Below are 21,736 nucleotides of genomic sequence, written 5' to 3'. Positions count from 1 at the left end.
ATGACACCAAAAAAAATTATTTACGATACTTCTCAAAGTTATTACTGTTGCCGTAAATTGAAATATAAACATGTCAAATAACGTACAGCACTAACATAATACAGTACCAGACTGCACTCAGCACAAGAGACTATTCTGTCTTACCCTTTCACACACTTGAGAACCGGTATTTTATTTGGGTAGACACCAAACTATTTGCTTACGACCCAAGCACCCAAACAGTTAACAACAACACTTCCCTTGCTATTCATTATTGCATTCAGGCTGACATCAATCTAATTCTGCTGATGTACTGTACAGTATATTGCAACAGTCAAAAGGTTGAATACTATTTTCATAGTGCTGAGTGAGGTGATATGAATTTGGAGGCATGACTGAAGCAGGGAGGAAGCACAGAATAATACACATTGATAACATTAAAACTTACCCACTCCATACGTCTCATCTTCCTGGCAGGTGGGCCATCCCACCCTTCACGGGTCCCACTCCCAGAGTCCTGTATAAAAACACAACAAAGTTATATGGCAATTACTAGGCAGAAGTGGCGGTGATTAGTGCTGGGCCATATTCTTATGAGCTAAGGCTTCCTACCACTGCTTCTTTGCAGTTTATTTTCCTTCTCTTACATCCATCCATCATCCAATCCTACCTTGCCCCATGAGGAGTGTTGGAGCCCGGGGCGAGGCATGTTGGTCCTGACATTTAAGATGACAGTGACCAGCCTCACTCATCCTTGAGTGGCATTACGTGAGCAATAACCCTAACCACCCCTTGGATATAAACCTTCACTGGCTCAATCTGACTGGAGTACTTTAATTACCCACTAAACCACCAGGCGCCATAATCTGGTAATATGGTTACCACCCAGTGTAGCAAATGGTTTCCTGGTGTACGGGAAACAATTTGGCTTGTTACTCAGTGTACAGTCACCCATAGGCAGAAGAAGAGGAAAGAATGAAAGAAAGAAAGACAAAAGAGGGAGTGTAAAGTCACCCGTAGGCAGAAGGACAAGGAAAGAATGAAGTAGAGAAAAACAGAAGAGGAAGGAAGGACAGGTGGGAGAAGAGGAAAGGACAGACACCCAAGAGCAGCACTACATTGACATATTAGTGTATATATATATATATTACAGTATACATTACATATATTACACTGCAAACAGAGGTACTGAAGAGGGACGTCTTCACATGGTGGCACAGATATGACCAGTTGTACAATGTTCCTCAATCCTTTAATTATACCACTGAAAGGAGGATGGTGAACTGTGGAAGAAGGGTAGTTTCAGCCAGCAGTTCACCAGGTTCATGTTCAGATGAGCCTTGGGTTGCACTCAGTGTCCTGTACTACTATTACTACCATAAAGAGAAGCTGTAGTGGCTCAGTGGTCATCATAGTTTTCATGAAACGCATGTGCCCTGGGTTTAGGATTCAAAGCCAAACCATGGCAGACGTTCAATGTGGATGCTGAGAGTATACCCAAATAGGTTTGCACTGTTGTCTTCTATCAATGATGTACACACACCTTAACCCCTCTACTGTAACAGTGTGTCCGACTTTGAATTCCAAGTACCATAATGAACATTTTCATTTGCAGGAGAAATTAAAGTTTTATAAATAAATTTTTCTCCACGATAAAAGGCGGTGTCTAGTGATCTGTACAAGCACAAGAATGGGAGGTACCTGTGAGGCCCCATTTTCTATGCATTAGAATTTTAAAGAAAATTTCATCTATGTATATAATCATATAAATATATATACCAGTATACATATACAGTATATACATATCATCCATTCATTCATCATCCAATCCTAATGTACAGTCGCCCCAAGAAGTGATGGGAGAGTTTCAGATTGCTTCAGTCACTCTGCACTGCCATACGTTCAATGAAACAGTGAATATAAGGCAAACATTCAATGCCTTCATCACGTCATATCAAATAAAACATATATAACATCACGCTAAGAATTATGTAAAATGAATAACAGAAGGCAGTGATATATTAGAAGTTAACACTTATATAGTTACCTTTCCCGATTTGAATGAATGTGAAATGTATTACTCCACGCGTGGTGGGCAGTAGGCCTGTAACTCCGTGTTCTTGATTTGCTTCCCAGGATTTCAAATACAGATGCTCTAGTTTTGAAGACCAGTTAAGGACAATTCCTGTGACTGCAATTCACTGCATTATTTTCAAATGCTATGGTGATGATACAGCAACAATAAGGATGCCATAACAATGAAATTATTATTCGTAATGATGCCCTGCCTGCGGTAGCAACAAGACCATGCTGCCTTTTATTCCGTCTTTCTCTCGCTGATAATAATTATAATTAGCAACTTTATTCCCAACTGATGCAAAATTATTTTTACTTGTAAGAAGGTATGACAGATTCTGCGTTTTTCTCTTACACTAGGCAATAAACAGGACCAAAACATGAATTCATAAACTCTTGCAATGCAAAAGCACGCACTTTTTACTCCATCTTTTAATCTTAATATCTGTCTTTTTAAATAAACTGTAATGTCCTGCTAAACAGGAAATGCAGATTTGGAAGTTTTGAACTCAATGATTTGTTTATGAACCTCTGCATTTTATTACTCTTGCTAATCGATTATGCACTGAGGATATCAGACTGTGACAGAAGTTAGCATTCTCCAAGGAGCTCCGACTCTAGGCAAATTTTGAGGTTCTTTTATTTATACCTCCTTCACCGATAGCCCTCTGGCTTATATTAAATAATCCAGAGATTTTTCTTAATGGAAAACTGGCCAAAGGCAATGTAATAACTTCATATCTTTGAGTAAATGTTATCTCCTTTCGTGCGTGTTGATCGAAACATTTAAAATAGCTTACTGGCTTGCGCCGCCTTACCGCTTTCTGTCATCGTCCATGGAGACATTTGGAAATGGAAATAAATGACTTTAAATTATTCCCTAGTATTGTAACAGGAATTATTTTATAAATAATAATTATTAATTAATTTTAATTGTTTATTGAAGCCCCTTTTTGTTCAGTCTTACGCTACTAAAAAATTATTGCGTGTTACCATACTAGATTTGAACTCCACAAATTATTCCTGACTGTTCCTGAGCAATAGTTGTGAAATTTCAATTACTTTCGTTTAGGATTTCCTATTATCGTCATTAATGAACTGCTTCGTACAATTTTGAAATATACAGGTACTCTGGCATTGATTTATTGTTTTTTGTAACAATTTTACGTACAAGGTTTAACCTCGTGAAGATATAAGGAAGAGTATGTGCACTATCGCTGACCGAAAACTTCTGGATACTCCGCCGTCACGTCTTAGGCTGACTGTACACTGCCCCATGAGAAGCATTGGAGCCCAAGGCTAGGCAAGTTGGTCCTGACATTTAAGATAGGAGTGACCAGCCTCACTCATCCCCGAGTGGCATTACATGAGCCATAAACCCCAACCACCCCTTGGATATAAACCTTGACTGGCTCAATCAGATTAGAGCACCATGATTACCCACAAAACCACCAGGTGCCAAAATTTGGTTATATGGTTACCATCCAGCATAGTACATGGTTTCCTAATGTACAGGAAACCATATGGCTTGTCACTCAGTGTACAGTCACCCACAGGCTGAAGGATGAGGAAAGAATGAAGGAAAGAAAGACAGAAGAGGGAATGTAAAGTCACCCGTAGGCACAAGGACGTCGAAAGAATCAAGGAAAGAAAGACAGATGATGATGAATGAAAAGAAGAATGGAGGAAAGGGTAGACACCCGAGAGCAACACTACATTGAGTGAGTGGATGTTGAGCGCCCCCACCAGCCATATACCGGTATATATATACAGTATACAGTAATACCCCGATATACGACAACCCTAGATGCGATACCCTGGCTTAATGATGAGGGTAGAAATACTACCATACCCTACCTAACGATGGCCAAACCCTGGTTTAACGATGGATTTTTTTTTTTTTTTTTTTTTTTTTTTTTTTTTTAACTGATTTTGATGATGTTTTAGACTAAAATTTCATGTATAAATTGATTTATAATCAGTTTTTAGACCTACATTAATGTGTTTTAGTGATAGGTGGAGTAAACATTGTCATTTGGGGATACAGTTTACTAAGTTTGATTTTTTTTCAGACATATTTTAATGATTTTCATATTTTATTTGTTGGTTTTGGTGAGTTATTTACAGGTGTTAGGCTTAAGTTAGCTTCTTTTACGGCTGTTAGGCCATTTAGAGTGCCTTTAAATTTGTTTTTTGCTCATTTGGGTTGGTTTTGGACTTGATTGAGGGGAACCCAAGGCTGAAAAATGCATCCCAGTACATATTAAAACCATCCCCATATACGATACCCCGCCTAACGATGGGTTTTTACCTAACCAAGTGCATCGTTAAACTGGGGTATACCTCAGGTATATATATATGTGTGTGTGTGTGTATGTATATATATATATATATATATATATATATATATATATATATATATATATATATATATATATACAGTAATCCCCAAACTATCCGGACGCCCACTTTCCGGACACCCCACTTACCAGACATTGTGGACCTGGACCTTCAGATCCCAAAAATGGCCAAAAAAGAAAAAAATCCCCCCAAAATCCGATTTTTTTCTCACTCATAATTTGAAATTGCCGTGTGGTGCAAAACAGCTGTTACACCATAGACCCTTCACCCCTTCCTTCCTCCCCCTTCCCCCCTCCCCCACCAGGGTTACCATTTGGTATTTTTCATTACCAAATGTGGGCCAATTTGGTAATGAAAAATTCATTTGGTAATGAATCAGAATCAATACCAAACGGATTTTTCACGTGTGAGGATACACAGGATGGAGATGGTGGATTGTTTGTTCTCTCTGATTAATCTGCTAGCCAACATAATGTGAAAATAATAAACATTCTGTTAATTATAAGATGAGTGATTACAACAATTTACACTTGTATATATACAGTAATCACTCCAATATCCGACGTACAGTAATCACTCTAATATCCGGACGCCCAATATCCGAACATCCCCACTAACCGAACCTTATCGTCCTGGGATCAAACATTCCCAAAATGGTCCGAAAATCCAAAAAAAATGGGAAAAAACTCGATTTTTTGCCGTCCGTAATTTGAACTTGCCGCGCGCGCCGCGTGAGAGCATTGTTTTGGTTCGTCATTCCTCCGACGTCCGATAGAGCGCCGCTGCATCCTCCCCACTTCCCGCCTGTCTCTCACCGCGACAAGACCTACGCTCTTCGCCATGGCTGCCCACGTGCTCGCTTTTGTGGTGGTGCCGTACTTGCTGCAAGGCCTCCTGCTGTTCTCTGCCCTACTCTTAGTGTGTGTGATGATGGCCCCGCCTCCTGAGAAAAGGAAGAGAGTGGTGTTGACTCTGGAGAAGAAACGGGAGATATTGGAGAAGGTTGATGCGGGTTGGTCTTCCTCTCGCATTCTCCGCGAGTTCAACCTGGCCCGGTCGACTTTGTTTGATATCAAGCGTTCCCGAGACAAGCTCATGCAGTACACGGCTGACTTCTCGTCGAGAAGCAAACGCAACGTGGAGAGGAAGGTTATGTTTACCCCCAAGTATGCAGAGATCGACCGCTCCACGTTGATTTGGTATCGACAGCAACGTGCAGCTGGTGTGATGGTACGTGGAACGGAGCTGGAGGCTGCTGCTGAGAAGTTTGCAAGGCTTCACGACGCCCTAGACTTCAAGGCATCCGAGGGTTGGCTCTTCGTGTTCAAGTTGCGACATGGCCTTACTAACCGTAAAGCACATGGTGCAGCATTGGACGCTAACGAGGATGGAGTGGACGAGTTTCGGCACAAGGTGAAAGGCTTGATCGACAGGGAGGGCCTCACTCTCGGTCAAGTCTATAACGCTGACGAAACTGGCCTATTCTATCGCTCGGTGCCAACGAACACTCTCGCTGATGAGACGGAGAAGCGTGTACCTGGCCGCAAGCTTTCTAAGGAACGGATATCTGCTTTGTGTTGTGCCAATGCTAACGGCATGCACCGGCTTAAGCCCGTTATTGTTGGCCGTGCAAAGCAGCCTCGGTGCCTTCGTGGGGTGATGGATGTCCTTCCTGTCGTATGGTACCATTCTTTGAAGGCATGGTTCACAGCTGTGATTTTCAAAGACTGGTTTCACCATCACTTCGTCAAGGAGGTCATACATTACCAGACGAAGACACTGGGAATTCCTCGCGACCAGGTAAAGGCTCTCCTTCTCCTCGACAATGCACCTGCCCACCCGTGCGACAAGGACTTGGTTGCTGAGAATGGCCGTATTAGGTGCATGTTTCTGCCACCTAATACGACTGCTCTCATTCAACCAATGGACCAAGGAGTGATCGTGGCAACAAAGCGCCTGTACCGTCGGAAGTTCCTGGACGAGGTGATGGTGGTTCTCGAGGACGAGGACGAGCGCAGGGAAGGACGTGACACTCGAGGCAAGCGGACTTTGGAAAACCTTCGCCGCTACAACATCAAGTCTGCGCTGTACAACTGGGCTAGTGCATGGAAGGAAGTCCCTGTGAAAACTCTTGAAAATGGTTGGTCTCGTCTGCTTCTCGGAACAGATGTGGAGGACGATTTCCTAGGGTTTGACGTGGATGACTTCCATGCACGGCTACGTACGCACGGCGACGATGTTGATGTGGACGATGTTCGTGAGTGGTTGGACGACGACGAGGGTGATCCTGGGTATCAGACGTTGTCTGATATCGAGATCGCGTCTTCGGTTGCTGGTGTCAGTCCCGAACTTGAAGATTCCGACGACGAAGGCGATGATGATGCAGACTCCGCCCAGCAGGACACTACTCCAGCCATCCCCAAGCTGAGCGCACTCCGGGAACATCTAGAGTTCGTCCTAGACTACCTGGAACACCCGGACTGCGACAGGGAGATGGGGCCCTTGGGACTCGTGGAGGAAGTGCGTGCTTTCCGGCAGCGCATCATCAATCGCCAGAATCGTCGGTCCTTGCGTCAGTCAACGATTGACAGTTTTTTCAGGCCCGTGACCCCCGCTGTGCCAAGCCCTGGTTCCACTCCGTTGCCTCTCCAAGACAGGCCCTCATGCTCTGAGCCACAGCCCAGCACATCAGCTACAGTGGAGTCACCGCTCGACGTGAGTTTGCGGCTGTCTTCAGAGTCTTCTGTAGTCGGTACGCCATCACCACTACCCACCGATGCACCCCTTGGACGCCTGCCAGTGATACTCTCGGGCTCTGACAGTGAATAAACAGCAAGAACTTCTCCACTAGACCACACGGGAATTTTGAGTGTTGTGCAGTGAAAAAAACGGTGTCTTGTGTTAAGGTTTTCAAGTTGGGAGAAAAGACTAAGTAGAAAAGAAATTTAACGTAACTAACCTTCTTTGTTTTGACTTTGGAAACTTAAAAAAACTTGGGAAAAGTTAATGTGCAACACTTAAATTTAATGGAACATTATTTGGACTAAAGTGAACACTGTGAAAAGAACGGACTTCTATGTGTTATTGACTAAGTTCAGTGCAAGACTTCAGGAAGAGTGTAGTGCAAGTGCTTCAGGAAATCGTTCTTACTGTCAGAGTCCGAGAGGAGGCGGTTATTCATCGAGGTGGCCAGGGACTTGCTGTAAGTAGCCAAAATGTTTCATGTTGTACTATTTCCCATACTATATTTACCAGAATGTTTCATATTGTATTTTTTCCCATACTATACTTACCAGAAAGTGTCATACTGTACTTCTTTCCATACTAAACTTGCCTCATGCATGTGCAGTAGGAATGTGTTTTTCAGAGTTCGGTTAGGTTCGGTTAGGTTAGGTTCAGTTAGAGTCCATGAGTACCAGAATGTTTATTAATGTATGAACATACTTCTAAACCCACATTTTATGTGTCTATTGCATTTATTTCAGTCATTTATGTGCCTTATTGGTGTGATTTGGGTCTTAAATAGGTGCTATGCATGTCCGGAGGGAGTTGTATAGGTGTTTCTCTGTGTTTGGGTCCGTAAGTACAAGTCCATAAGCTGGGGCCCAATATCCGGACAAAACCAATATCCGAACCTACCGATGGCTCTATTGATCCGGATATTGGAGGGGTTACTGTAATAGAGCCATAGGTAGGTCCGGATATTGGTTCTGTCCGGATATTGGGCCTCAGCTTATGGACTTGTACTTATGGACCCTAACTCAGAGAAACACCTATGCAACTCCCTCTGGACATGCATAGCACCTATTTAAGACCCAAATCACACCAATAAGGCACATAAATGACTGAAATAAATGCAAAAGAAACATAAAATGAGGGTTTAGAAGTATGTTCATACATTAATAAACATTCTGGTGACTGGCTCCTAGACTGGTACTTATGGACCCTAACCTAGCCTAACTCAGAAAAACACCTTCCTACTGCACATGCATAACTCCTAACACCCTATTCACACCAATAAAGGACATTAAAGAGTGAAATGAGGTAAGTATAGTATGGAAAAAAAGTACAGTATGAAACATTCTGCCTACTTACAGCAAGTCCATGGCCACCTCGATGAATAACCGCCTCCTCTCGGACTCTGACAGTAAGAAGGATTTCCTGAAGCACTTGCAGTACACTGCTCCTGAAGTCTTGCACTGAACTTAGTCAATCGCACACAGAAGTCCGTTCTCTTCACAGTGTGCACTCTTGTCTAACTAATGCTCCATTGTAACTTACTAAGTGTTGCACTTTAACTTTTCCCATTCTTATAATATTCCAAAGCCAAAACAAACAAGTCTATTTACGTTAAATATTTTTCCAATTGAGTCTTTCCTCTCACAACTGTAAATCCTTAACACAACACACTGTTTTTTTCACTGCACAACACTCTAAATTCCCATGTGGTCTAGTGGAGTAGTTCTTGCTGTTTATTCACTGTCAGAGTCCGAGAGTATCACTGGCAGGTGACCTAGGGGTGCATCGCTGGGTCGTGGTGATGGCGTACCCACTGCAGACGACTCTGAAGACAGCCGCAAACTCACGTCGAGCGGTGACCCCACCGTGGCTGATGTGCTGGGCTGTGGCTCGGAGCATGAGGGCCTGTCTTGGGGAGGCAACGGAGTGGAGCCAGGGCTGGGCACAGCGGGGGTCACGGGCCTGAAAAAACTGTCAATGGTTGGTTGACGCAATGACCGACGATTCTGACGATTGATGATGCGCTGCCTGAAAGCACGCACTTCCTCCACGAGTCCCAAGGGCCCCATCTCCCTGTTGCAGTCCGGGTGTTCCAGGTAGTCTAGGACGAACTTTAGATGTTCCCGGAGTGCGCTCAGCTTGGGGATGGCTGGAGTAGTGTCCTGCTGAGAGGAGTCCGCATCATCGTCGCCTTCAGCGTCGGAATCTTCAAGTTCGATACTGACACCTGCAACTGAAGACGCGATCTCAATATCAGACAACGTCTGATACCCAGGATCACCCTCGTCGTCATCCAACCACTCACGAACATTGTCCACATCTACATCGTCGTTGTGCGTATGTAGCCGTGCATGGAAGTCATCCACGTCAAAGCCTAGAAAATCGTACTCCACATCCGTTCTGAGAAGCAGATGAGACCAACCATTTTCCAGAGTCTTCACAGGGACTTCCTTCCATGCACTAGCCCAGTTGTACAGCACAGCCTTGATGTTGTAGCGGCGAAGGTTTTCCAAAGTCCGCTTGCCTCGTGTGTCCCGTCCCTCCCTGCGCACATCCTCGTCCTCGAGAACAACCATCACCTCGTCCAGGAATTTCCGACGGTATAGGCGCTTTGTTGCCACGATCACTCCTTGGTCCATTGGTTGGATGAGAGCAGTCGTATTAGGTGACAGAAACATGCAACTAATACGGCCATTTTCAGCAACCAAGTCCTTGTCGCACGGGTGGGCAGGTGCATTGTCAAGGAGAAGGAGGGCCTTTACCTGGTCGCGCGGGATTCCCAGTGTCTTCGTCTGGTAATGGATGACCTCCTTGACGAAGTGGCGGTGGAACCAGTCTTTGAAGATCACAGCTGTGAACCATGCCTTCAAAGAATGGTACCAGACGACAGGAAGGACATCCATCACCCAACAAAGGCACCGAGGCTGCTTTGCGCGGCCAACAACAACGGGCTTAAGCCGGTGCATGCCGTTAGCATTGGCACAACACAAAGCAGATATCCGTTCCTTGGAGAGCTTGCAGCCAGGTACACGCTTCTCCGTCTCCTCGGCTAGAGTGTTCGTTGGCAGCGAGCAACAGAATAGGCCAGTTTCGTCTGCGTTGTAGACTTGACCGAGAGTGAGGCCCTCCCTGTCGATCAAGCCCTTCACCTTGTGCTGAAACTCATCAACTCCATCCTAGTTAGCGTCCAATGCTTCGCCATGTGTTTTACGGTTGGTAAGGCCATGCCGTAACTTGAACGCAAAGAGCCAACCCTCGGATGCCTTGAAGTCTAGGGCGTCGTGAAGCCTGGCGAACTTCTCAGCAGCAGCCTTCAGCTCCGTTCCACATACCATCACACCAGCAGCACGTTGTTGTCGATACCAAATCAACGTGGATCGGTCAATTTCTGCAAACTTGGGGGTAAACATAACCTTCCTTTCCACGTTGCGTTTGCTTCTCGATGAGAAGTCAGCCGTGTACTGCATGAGTTTGTCTCGGGATCTCTTGATATCGAACAAAGTAGACCGGGCCAGGTTAAACTCGCGGAGAATGCGGGAGGAAGACCACCCCGCATCTACAATCTCCAATATCTCCCGCTTCTTCTCCAGAGTCAGCACCACTCTCTTCCTTTTCTCAGGTGGCGGGGCCATCATCACACACACTAAGAGGAGGCCTGAGAGCAGCAGGAGTCCCTGCAGCAGGTAAGGCACCACCACAAAAGCGATCACGTGGGCAGCCACAACGACGAGCGTGCACTCGCGGCGAGAGACAGGCGGAAAGTGGGGAGGATGCAGCGGCGCTCTATCGGAAGTCGGAGGAATGAAGCGCCACAATAATGCTCTCCCGCGCCGCACGCGGCAAGTTCAAATTACGGGCGGGATTTTTTTTTTTTTTTTTTTTTTTTTTGGGGGGGGGGGGGAGTTCGGACCATTTTGGGAATATTGGATCCCCGGACAATTATGTCCGAGTAGTGGGGATGTTTGGATATTAGGCGTCCGGATATTAGAGTGATTACTGTAATTAGTGAAGAATAAATGCTAGCTTTACGAATTGTTAATGAAAAGTTAAATTTGGTAATGAAAATTGAGGAGTTTTGTAATCTGGCCATTGCGATCTGGCAACTCTGTTACCCCATCATCAACAGTCACAGCCTAACTCCGATTGAGAGCAGATGCTTATCGTGTTGGAAGCCACATGTGCTCGTTTTTTGTGAATAAACAGTGAATAAACTGCAATACCTCGCCACCAGACCACACGGGAATTTACAGTGTTGTGCAGTGTTAAGAAATTAGAATTTAGAGTGCAAAGGATTAACTATGGAGTGCAAACTGTGGTTGAAACCAGTCCAGGAGCCAGGGACTTGTTGTAAGTACCCAGAATGTTTAATATTGTATAAACTCACCTCTAAACCTCATTCTCTGGTTCTTTTGCATTTATTTCAGTCTTTTATGTCCCTTATTGGTGTTATTTAGGTCCTAAATAGGTGCTATGCATGTCCAGTAGGGAGTTATATAGGTGTTTTTCTGAGTCAGAGTAGGTTAGGGTCCATAAGTACAAGTCCAGGAGGATGGGGCCCACTTTCCGGACATGCTTTTGGCTCTATTACATCGGAAAGTGGAGGGATTACTTTTATACATATATATATATATATATATATATATATATAATCATCATCATCATCACCAGCCATTGAGGTCCACTGCAGGATCAGCCTATCCCTACCGAAGCAGGAACGATACAGCCACCGTATCTCTACCCAGTAGCTTAAGCTGTCTGGCAGAGATTGTATGTAGGGTTAGAAGTGCTTGTGAGTGTGATTGAAATGTTGTAGTGGATTTGGATGTGTGTGTAGTCTGTGAACCAAGTGCAATCGGCCAGCCTTAAGCCAATTGGGTGCAAGCGTTCTAGTATGTGACACTAGTTCAACCACAGCATCCCTTTTGTCCACCAAAGTAGTAAGTGGTTCAGTGAACACTTCCTAAAGTTTTTACAACTCTGGCGGGAGGTGAACCCGCGACCACCAGCATGCAAAACGCACAGTCTACCACTGTACCACAGAGGCTCCATATATACAGTGCTCGTCAGAAGTATGGAGCACCATGCATCCCTCCTAAGAAACAAACCTTTCAACATTGAAAAAACATATAAATAATGCATTTTATTTACCTTTAGTGCTTCGTAGGGTAGCCTTTATGCTTCTTCACGGACCTGAGACGTCTTGGAAGTGAAATGGTGAGGCTCCTGAGGTGCTGGAGGGGTATTTTGTCCCAGGAGTCACGAATGGCGGCTTCCAGCTAAGGCAGAGAGCTCACGTCCTTCCCTTGGAGACTCTTCCTTATGAGGTACCAGAGGTTTTCAATCAGGTTGAAGTCTGGGCTATTTCCTGGCCAGTCTTTCATGAATGATACCTCGCACTCATGAAGACAATTGGTGACCGATTTGGCCTTGTGAGCAGGTGCACCGTCCTGCTGAAACACTCGAACACCTGTTAGCTCGAAGGAGTCTGGTAAATGATCACACAGAAGCTCCAGGTAAACATCCTGATTCACTCTGAGGTTCTTGGGACGTACAACAAGCTTCCCCAAACCCTTCCCTGAGAAACAACCCCATACCATGAGTGAATCAGGCTGTTTTACTGTGCTTTCCACATACCGTGGGTCAAGTGGGTCACAACCTTTGCGTCAATACACACGTGCTCGTCTGTTACAGGTAACACTAAACGTTGCCTCATCAGACTACAACACTGACAACCATTGCTCCTCACCCCAGTTTAGATATTTATTAGCAAAGGAAACCTACAAATTCTGTGGCTCTTGGTGAGAAGAGGCTTTTTCACAGGCCTATGACTTGTGTAACCAAGCTCATGCACCCTACGAGACACTGTTCTCACTGACACCTCACCAAACACTTCCGGGTTGCTCTCCTTTATTTTCCTTGCACTCACACGAGGATTAAACTCCACTGCATATTTTAAAACATTAACAGACCTTGGGGAAGTTTTCCTAGGCCTACCGGACCTCGGTCTCTTTGTGGGAACTTCACCACTGTTTTCCAACCGAAACCACGCACACCAACGACGCACTGTCGATCGTGCCACACCAACCAATTCACTAATTTCCTTTGTCTGGTGGCCTGCCTTCTTTAGAGCAATGATCTGGAATATGATTTCACTCGATAGTTCACAGGTAGGTGCCATAACAAAGTGGTAAACCCCAAAACACTACGGGACACTTGGTAAAAAATGGCGCAATTTGAGAGGGACACGCGGTGGAGTTCCTCTCTCTCAGGCAGCCCGTGGGCGACTGAGGCGGGAACCAACCAGCGCGTCGGAAGGCCTCAGGCTACCGTGACGTCATGCTCGCGGCGCAAACTTGTGGCTCAATTTTTACCCCCCAAAATGGGTGATTCTTTTTGGGCCATAAGTATTGCGCGCCCAGCAGACAACGCTGAATAATTTTGACGAGTACTGTATATACATACATATATAAATATATATATATATATATATATATATATACATATATGGAGCCTCTGTGGTACAGTGGTAAAGAGTGCATTTTCGTACATTGAAGAACGAGGGTTCGCCCCCTGCCAGGGTAATAAACTTTGGGAGCGTTCTTCTGGCCATGTACTGCATTGGCGTACATAAGGGGTGCTGCGGTTAAACCAGTGTCGCATACTATAAAGAATGCTTGCACCCAGTCGGCTTGCACGGGCCGATTACACTTGGTTCACAGACTACACACACATCCAAAGCCACTCCAACACTACAATTACACTTACAAGCACTTCTCACCCTACATACAATCTCCACCAGACAGCCTAAGCCATGTGGTCGAGATATATTGGCTGTATCATCCCCATTTCGGTCGGGATGGGCAGGTCCTGCAGTGGACACTCAAACGGCTGATGAGATGAGATGAGATGAGATATACATACATACATACATATATATACATGTATATATATACAGGTAACTCGCACGGAACACGTGGGTTTCGTTCCTACCGTGCCGTGTTAGGTGCGAAATCGCGTATACTTAAACTACTCCGTATTTTGCTCCCTAGACCCCCCAAATGTGTTGTTTTGCTGTTATCTGTCACTGGTAATCATTAGAAAGCACTTTAAGTGGTTAGAAGGTTTATTTAATGTTATAACTCACAAATACAGTACTCCAGAGCAAAACTTCAACACACAAATACTGTACGTAAACACAAGGAAACATTCCGACTTCGATCATAGGTAATCATATAAATCAGGTTAACTGGTACCAGTGCTTTAACTTACAAGTACTTACCAGAACAGTACATATTTAACTTAGAAATGCAGTACTGTGATATCGAATGATTTCAGTACATAATGTCAGGAATGGCTGGAAAAAAAAAAATGTTATGAATACATTTTCACCTTTTTGATATATGTTTATGGTAGTTTAGAGTTATTTTTTACGTTATCGTTGTGCCCATGCTTGGAAAAGGGAGCGAAAGAGTTGAATTTTCAGTCCTAAATGAGAAAACTGCACGTCCTCCAAGGCCACGGGAGAAGAAAGTGAAGGGTCAGTCCAATTAGCAATAAGGAAGTTGTGTCACAACTTCCAGCTCCCACACCACGAGAATGGCTAAAAATAGAATCTTAATGCAGTTTCAGAACTAACAATAAGTCTAATTATTACGAATACAGATACAAAGCAGAAATAAATACGTTTACAGACGGGGAAAACGTACTTCTTCCGTCATAACATGTTCATCTTTCTCTATCATTTTACGTTCATCTTTATCATTTTACCTTGTTATTTTCGCAATATATATTGCTGTCTCGTAAACAGGGTGGTTGAGTGTGTTTTGCAAGGGAGGAAAAAGGTTGTATTTTCTGTCTGGGTCGAGATAATGGGTGTAACTATGTGTGGTTAGGCATGGCCACGAGCAAAAAAATCGTACATCCACTCCTCACGATAGCAGGTGGAGAACTGACAGATGATACATGAGAGGGTGAAGTCAAGGTCAGTCTCATGTCCCAGATTTTCGTTCACTGCCCGAAAGTTTTCACAGTTTTCTACAAGTTGCATTGCATCAAATGATCCAAACCATTACAGCAAACCTGAGCAAATAGGTAAAGATACCAAGACAAAAATGTATTTTTCTCTTATTATAAGTCTTTAACGAACAAACAAAAATGGCAATATTCCGATGCCGATCATGGGTAATCATATAAATCAGGTTAACTGGTTACAAGGCTTTATTTAATGCTTTAATTGCTTACTAGTACATACCAGAACAGTATATATTTAACTTACAAATACAGTACTGTAGAAAAGCAGTACAGTAAGAGTTTAACGAACAAACAAAAAAGGCAATATTCCGACGCCGATCATGGGTAATCATATAATTCGGGTTAACTGGTTACAAGCCTTTATTTAATTATTTAACTTTATTTAAGTGCTTACAAATACAGTACATACGAGAACAGTAAATATTTAACTTACAAATACTGTACAGTACTGTGGAAAAAACGAACAAATAAAAAAGGCAATATTCTGACGCCTATCAGGTAAACTGGTTATAAGACTTTATTTCTTGCTTTAACGTTATTTAATAGTACTTTAAGTTGCAAATAAACTTACCAGAACAGTACAGTACTATAAATATTTAACTTACAAATACTGTGCTACTGTACTCGGGAATGTCTCACTCACTGAATAATTTCCCGCCTAGATCGTCACGTAATCAAAACAAACCACGCGCTGCGGTGACGTTCGAGGATTTGATCTTTCAAAGGCCTCTCCTGCGTTAATTTCTAGTTTTCATAATGGTTTTTTAATCTTACGTTGTCTTATATGTATCCCAGCCCTTACCGTGTATAATTGCGAGCGCGTTCCATGCGAGTTACCTGTATATATATATATATATATATATATATATATATATATATACATAAGTAATCCCTCTAATATCCGAACATCCCCACTAACCGGACATAATTGTCCCGGGATCCAATATTCCCAAAATGGTCCGAAAACCCAAAAAAAAATTAGAAGAAAAAAAAAAAATTCCCGCCTGTGATTTGAATCTGGCGCGCAAGGCGCGGGACAGCTTTGTTACGGCACGTCATTCCTCCGACGTCCGATAGAGCGCCCCTGCATCCTCCCCACTTTCCGCCTGTCTCTCGTCGCGTGTGCACGCTCGTCATCATGGCTGCCCACGTGCTCGCCTTTGTGGTGATTCCTTACCTGCTGCAGGCACTCCTCCTGCTCTCGTGCCTCTTATTAGTGTGTGTGATGATGGCCCTGCCGCCTGAGAAGAGGAAGAGAGAGGTGTTGACTCTGGAGAAGAAACGGGAGATATTGGAGAAAGTAGATGCGGGGTGGTCTTCTTCCCGTATTTCTGCGAGTTCAACCTGGCCCGATCTACTTTGTTCGATATCAAGAGATCCCGAGACAAACTCATGCAGTACACGGCTGACTTCTCGTCGAGAAGCAAATAAAACGTGGAGAGGAAGGTGATGTTTACTCCCAAGTTTGCTGAAGTCGACTGCTCCACGCTGATTTGGCATCGATAGCAACGTGCTGCTGGTGTGATGGTACGTGGTACGGAGCTGAAGGCTGCTGCTGAGAAGTTCGCCAGGCTTCACGACGCCCTAGACTTCAAGGCATCCGAGGGTTGGCTCTTCGCGTTCATGTTACGGAATGGCCTTACCAACCGTAAAGCTCATGGCGAAGCTTTGGACGCTAACGAGGATGGAGTTGACGAGTTTCGGCAGAAGGTGAAGGGCTTCATCGACAGGGAGGGCCTCACTCTCGGTCAAGTCTACAACGCTGACGAAACTGGTTTATTCTATCGCTCTTTGCCAACAAACACTCTAGCCGAGGAGACGGAGAAGCGTGTACCTGGCCGCAAGCTCTCCAAGGAACGGATATCTGCTTTGTGTTGTGCCAATGCTAACGGCATGCACCGGCTTAAGCCCGTTATTGTTGGCCGTGCAAAGCAGCCTCAGTGTCTTCGTGGGGTGATGGATGTCCTTCCTGTCGTCTGGTACCATTCTTTGAAGGCATGGTTTACAGCCCAGACCTTCAAAGACTGGTTCTACCGCCACTTCGTCAAGGAGGCCATACATTACCAGACGGAGACACTGGGAATCCCACGCGACCAGGTAAAGGCCCTCCTTCTCCTTGACAATGCACCTGCCCACCCGTGCGACAGGGACTTGGTGGCTGAGAATGGCCGGATTAGGTGAATGTTTCTACCACCTAATACGACTGCTCTCATCCAACCAATGGACCAAGGAGTGATCGTGGCAACAAAGCGCCTATACCGACGGAAGTTCCTGGACGAGGTGATGGTTGTTCTCGAGGATGAGGACGAGCGCAGGGAGGGACGGGACACACGAGGCCAGCAGACTTTGGAAAACCTTCGCCGCTACAACATCAAGTCTGCAATCTACAACTGGGCCAGTGCATGGAAGGAAATCCCTGTCAAGACTCTAGAAAATGGTTGGTCTCGTCTGCTTCTCAGAACGAATGTGGAGTACGATTTCCTAGGTTTTGACGTGGATGACTTCCATGCACTTCTACTACGCATGGCAACAATGTTGATGTGGACGATGTGCGTGAGCAGTTGGATGACGACGAGGGCGATCCTGGGTATCAGACCTTGTCTGATATCGAGATCGCATCTTCAGTTGCAGGTGTCAGTACCCAGCTTGAAGATTCCGACGAGGACGGCGGCGATGATGCGGACTCCTCTCAGCATGACACAACTCCAGCCATCCCCAAGCTAAGAGCACTCCGGGAACACCTAGAGTTCGTTCTCAACTACCTGGAACACCCGGACTGCGACAGGGAGATGGGGCCCTTGGGACTTGTGGAGGAAGTGCATGTATTCAGGCAGCGCATCATCAATTGTCAGAATCGTCGTTCCTTGCGTCAATCAACGATTGACAGTTTTTTCAGGCCCATGACCCCCGCTGTGCCCAGCCCTGGCTCCACTCCGTTCCCTCCCCAAGACAGGCCCTCATGCTCCGAGCCACAGCCCAGCACATCAACCATGGTGGAGTCACCGCTCGACGTGAGTTTGCGTCTGTCTTCAGAGTCGTCGCAGTGGGTACGCCATCACCAAGACCCAGCGATGCACCCCTAGGTCACCTGCCAGTGATACTCTCAGACTCTGACAGTGAATAGACGCCAAGAACTTTTCCACTAGACCACACAGGAATTTACAGTGTTGTGCAGTGAAAAAAACAGTGCATTGTGTTAAGGATTTACAGTTGTGAGTGAAAAGACAATTTTTGAACTAAATTTAACGTAAATAGACTTGTGTGTTATTGCTTTTGAAATTGGTTATGAGTGGAAAAAGTTAAAGTGCAGAGTGCAACACTTATTAAGTTACAATGGAGCATAAGTTAGACAAGAGTGCGCAGTGTGAAGAGAATGGACTTATGAGTGCGAATGACTAAGTTCAGTGCAAGACTTCATGAACAGTGTACTGCAAGTGCTTCAGGAAATCCTTCTTACAGTCAGAGTCCAAGAGGAGGCGGTTATTCATCGAGATGGCCATGGACTTGCTGTAAGTAGGCAGAATGTTTCATACTGTACTCTACTGTATTTTCCATACTATACCTACCTCAAACACCTCATTTCACTCTTTCATGTCCCTTATTGGTGTGAATATGCTGTGTCTTAGGTGCTATGCATGTGCAGTAGGAAGGTGTTTTTCTGAGTTAGGCTAGGTTAGGGTCCATAACTACCAGTCCGGGAGCCAGGGACTTGTAAGTACCCAGAATGTTGAATATTGTATGAATCTACCTCAAAAACCTCATTTTATGCATCTTTTGCATTTATTTCAGTCTTTTATGTCCCTTATTGGTGTGATTTGAGTCTTAAATAGGTGTTATGCATGTCCAGAGGGAGTTGTATAGGGGTTTTTCTGAGTTAGGGTCCTTAAGTACAAGTCCATAAGCTGGGGCTCAATATCCGGACAGGACCACTATCTGGACCTGACTATGGCTCTATTACGTCGGATATTGGAGGGATTACTGTATATATATATATATATATATATATATATATATATACACACACACAGTAATCCCTTAATTCACGCGAACTTTTTTCACATGATTTCGGTTATCCACGAGTTTTTTCGTACAATAATTAAAACATAAAATTATAGTATTCAAATAAATAATTTTCATATATGAGAAATAAATAAAATATAAAAATGCCTACCCACTGCCCGTGTGCATACACTGTGTGCGTGTGTGTCTGTGCACGCATGGGTGGGAGGTCGGTCTACCACGCACCACACAGTCAGTTTGAATCTGATGGTTGAACCGTGCATGACTCACGAATTGTTATTTGTGGCTTATTTTTTTGCTTTTCAGTGACTGCTTGCCTTGTTTGCCAATATGGGGCCTAAGCGTAGTGCTAGTGATGAATGTGGTAACACACCAAAACGGGCTCGTAAAGTGATGTCGGTGACAGAGAAAGTTAAAGTGTTAGACAAACTTAGGGAAGGAATGTCGTCGACAAGTCGCTGTCAGGACTTCTCGCCGTCAGGACGATTCCCCGTCATTTATTTTATTTAGCTAGTGCAGTACACTAGTTTTTTACTTATATGAGTTATAAAATCCCCCTGAAAATTAGTTATTAAAGCATTAATTAATCAAAAATAAGTATATTTTTAGAATGATGGGGAATATTCCAGGGTGCGAATTGTCCTGACGGGGAATCATCCATGTTTTGATGGCGAATTGACTTGACGGCTACTTGTCTCGGAACCATATGTTTGGGGTGAATGAGTCAACTGTTCGTACAATAAAGAAGGCAAAATGTAGCATACGGGAGGCAGTGAGGGCTAATTTACCAGACTGTGCTAAAGTGTCTCCACCTACGCCTGTACTTGTCTGCTTTCAGTAAGTGTTAAATTTCTTACATTTTTTTTGTTTTTCATACTTTATGCTAGTTTATTAGTGTATGTAGTGCATAAACAGTATTATTCAGATGTAATACAATTAAAACACATGCGTAATTACATGCACACATGCGCAGAACGTATACGCAAATTTACCACATACGCGAAGAGTCTGGGAATGTAACCCTCGCGTAAATTAAGGGATTACTGTATGTATGTATGTGTGTATATGTGTGTGTGTGTATATATATATATATATATATATATACACAGTAAAACCTTGATATAACGGACTTCAATAGACCGGAATTCGTTTTTATCGGACTCGAGGAGCTACCGGACTAAATTCCTATATGTCGGAAAAAGTCCGATAAAGCCAAAAGCAGTCCGAACTGCCTGGCCACTTCAGTTATGTTCACCACAATAATGTAAATAAAACATGTCTATATCAGTGTACAGTACTGTATTATTATATATAATATACCATTTGATTAATGTAGTGAAGTTATAACACAGTAAAGTACTGCAGTAGTAGTCAAAATTGTTTAAAAACCATTCATGCGATCTGGACTAATCTCTGATATATCGGAAAAAGTCCGGATTAGCAGGGGGAAGTCCGGATGTTGCTTTTATCGGAATTTCGCATTTTTCGGAATGGTTTGGTCCCCAAGTAGTGCGTTATAGTGAGGTCTTACTGTATATATAAATATATATATATATATATATACTGAATATCTTTATCTATCTATCTATCTATATATATATATATATATATATATTACTGAAAATGTGTGTATATGTATACAGTATATATATATATATATATATATATATATATATATATATATGTATAAGTGGGCTTGCATAGTGCGCGAGAGATTGGGCGGTGCACGCGCTCGCGCACTGGGAATTCGCGTACTAGGAATACATAATCTTATGGGAATATTTACATATGGGCGGTACCCCCTCATACCTGGACATTTTTTGGCCCTTAGAGACATAATAAAGGTCATATGTTTCAGACATTGTACTAAAACTATAGCTACAATAACAAAAATATGGGTAGTCACCTTAACAACAGTAGACAACAGGCCTGATGACCTTAAATGACAGGGGTTCCGAGGCGTGGCAACACTTACAGTGCCACACTCCCCACCGCACCAACACTTCCCTCCGCAGACTCCTCTTGATCACCTTCCCCAGGAGCCTCAAAGTCACTCACTTCGGCCATAAACCCTTCAAAGTCCAATGCTGACACTTCTGACATTGCATCCTCTTCATCCTCAACAGGATCAGGAGCAGACGATGTCGATGGTTCCGCTATTTCACCAACTTGAGGCTGCTGTGTGTAGCTTGTTATGAGCGTCTGTCTTCTGTTTATTTCTTCCCTGTGCCTGTCTGTGTAGAAACGTAAGAGTTTGTCGATACCAACCAGAAGTTCCTCCGTTCTTAGGTTGCTCACTTCCTGTGCCTTCACCTCTTCCTTGAGCTTATCCACGGCAGCAAGGATCTTGCTAATGTTTGACGTACACAGCTCAGTCCTGCCTTCCATCACACTAGGCTGCTCAACTTGACTCTGTCTGGTGTCGGGCTCTGCGTCACCCTCGTCTATCCGTTGCAACACTTCCTCAGGAGGCTGTTCCTCAGTAGCAGTGTGCACTTCTTGTATGTCCGCCAATGTAACGTCCTCGAAA

At 44.1% G+C, this 21,736-nt stretch overlaps 1 protein-coding gene across 1 annotated transcript in view; it reads right to left on the bottom strand.

Moving 5' to 3' along the window:
- The window catches only part of LOC145407012 (uncharacterized), a 122,819-nt gene that overhangs the window by 83,414 nt on the left and 17,669 nt on the right, over positions 1-21,736 (bottom strand). The window contains exon 3 of the mRNA XM_080278026.1: positions 428-496. Within this exon, the coding sequence (XP_080134152.1) occupies positions 428-496 (69 nt within the window). The remainder of the gene's footprint in view (positions 1-427; positions 497-21,736) is intronic.

Source organism: Coenobita brevimanus, chromosome 72, assembly GCF_032717465.1.
Source record: "Coenobita brevimanus isolate Jiangsu-jjx chromosome 72, ASM3271746v2, whole genome shotgun sequence".
In the NCBI taxonomy this organism is placed as follows: Eukaryota; Metazoa; Arthropoda; class Malacostraca; order Decapoda; family Coenobitidae; genus Coenobita; species Coenobita brevimanus.
This window is presented reverse-complemented; position numbering and strand designations above follow the sequence as displayed.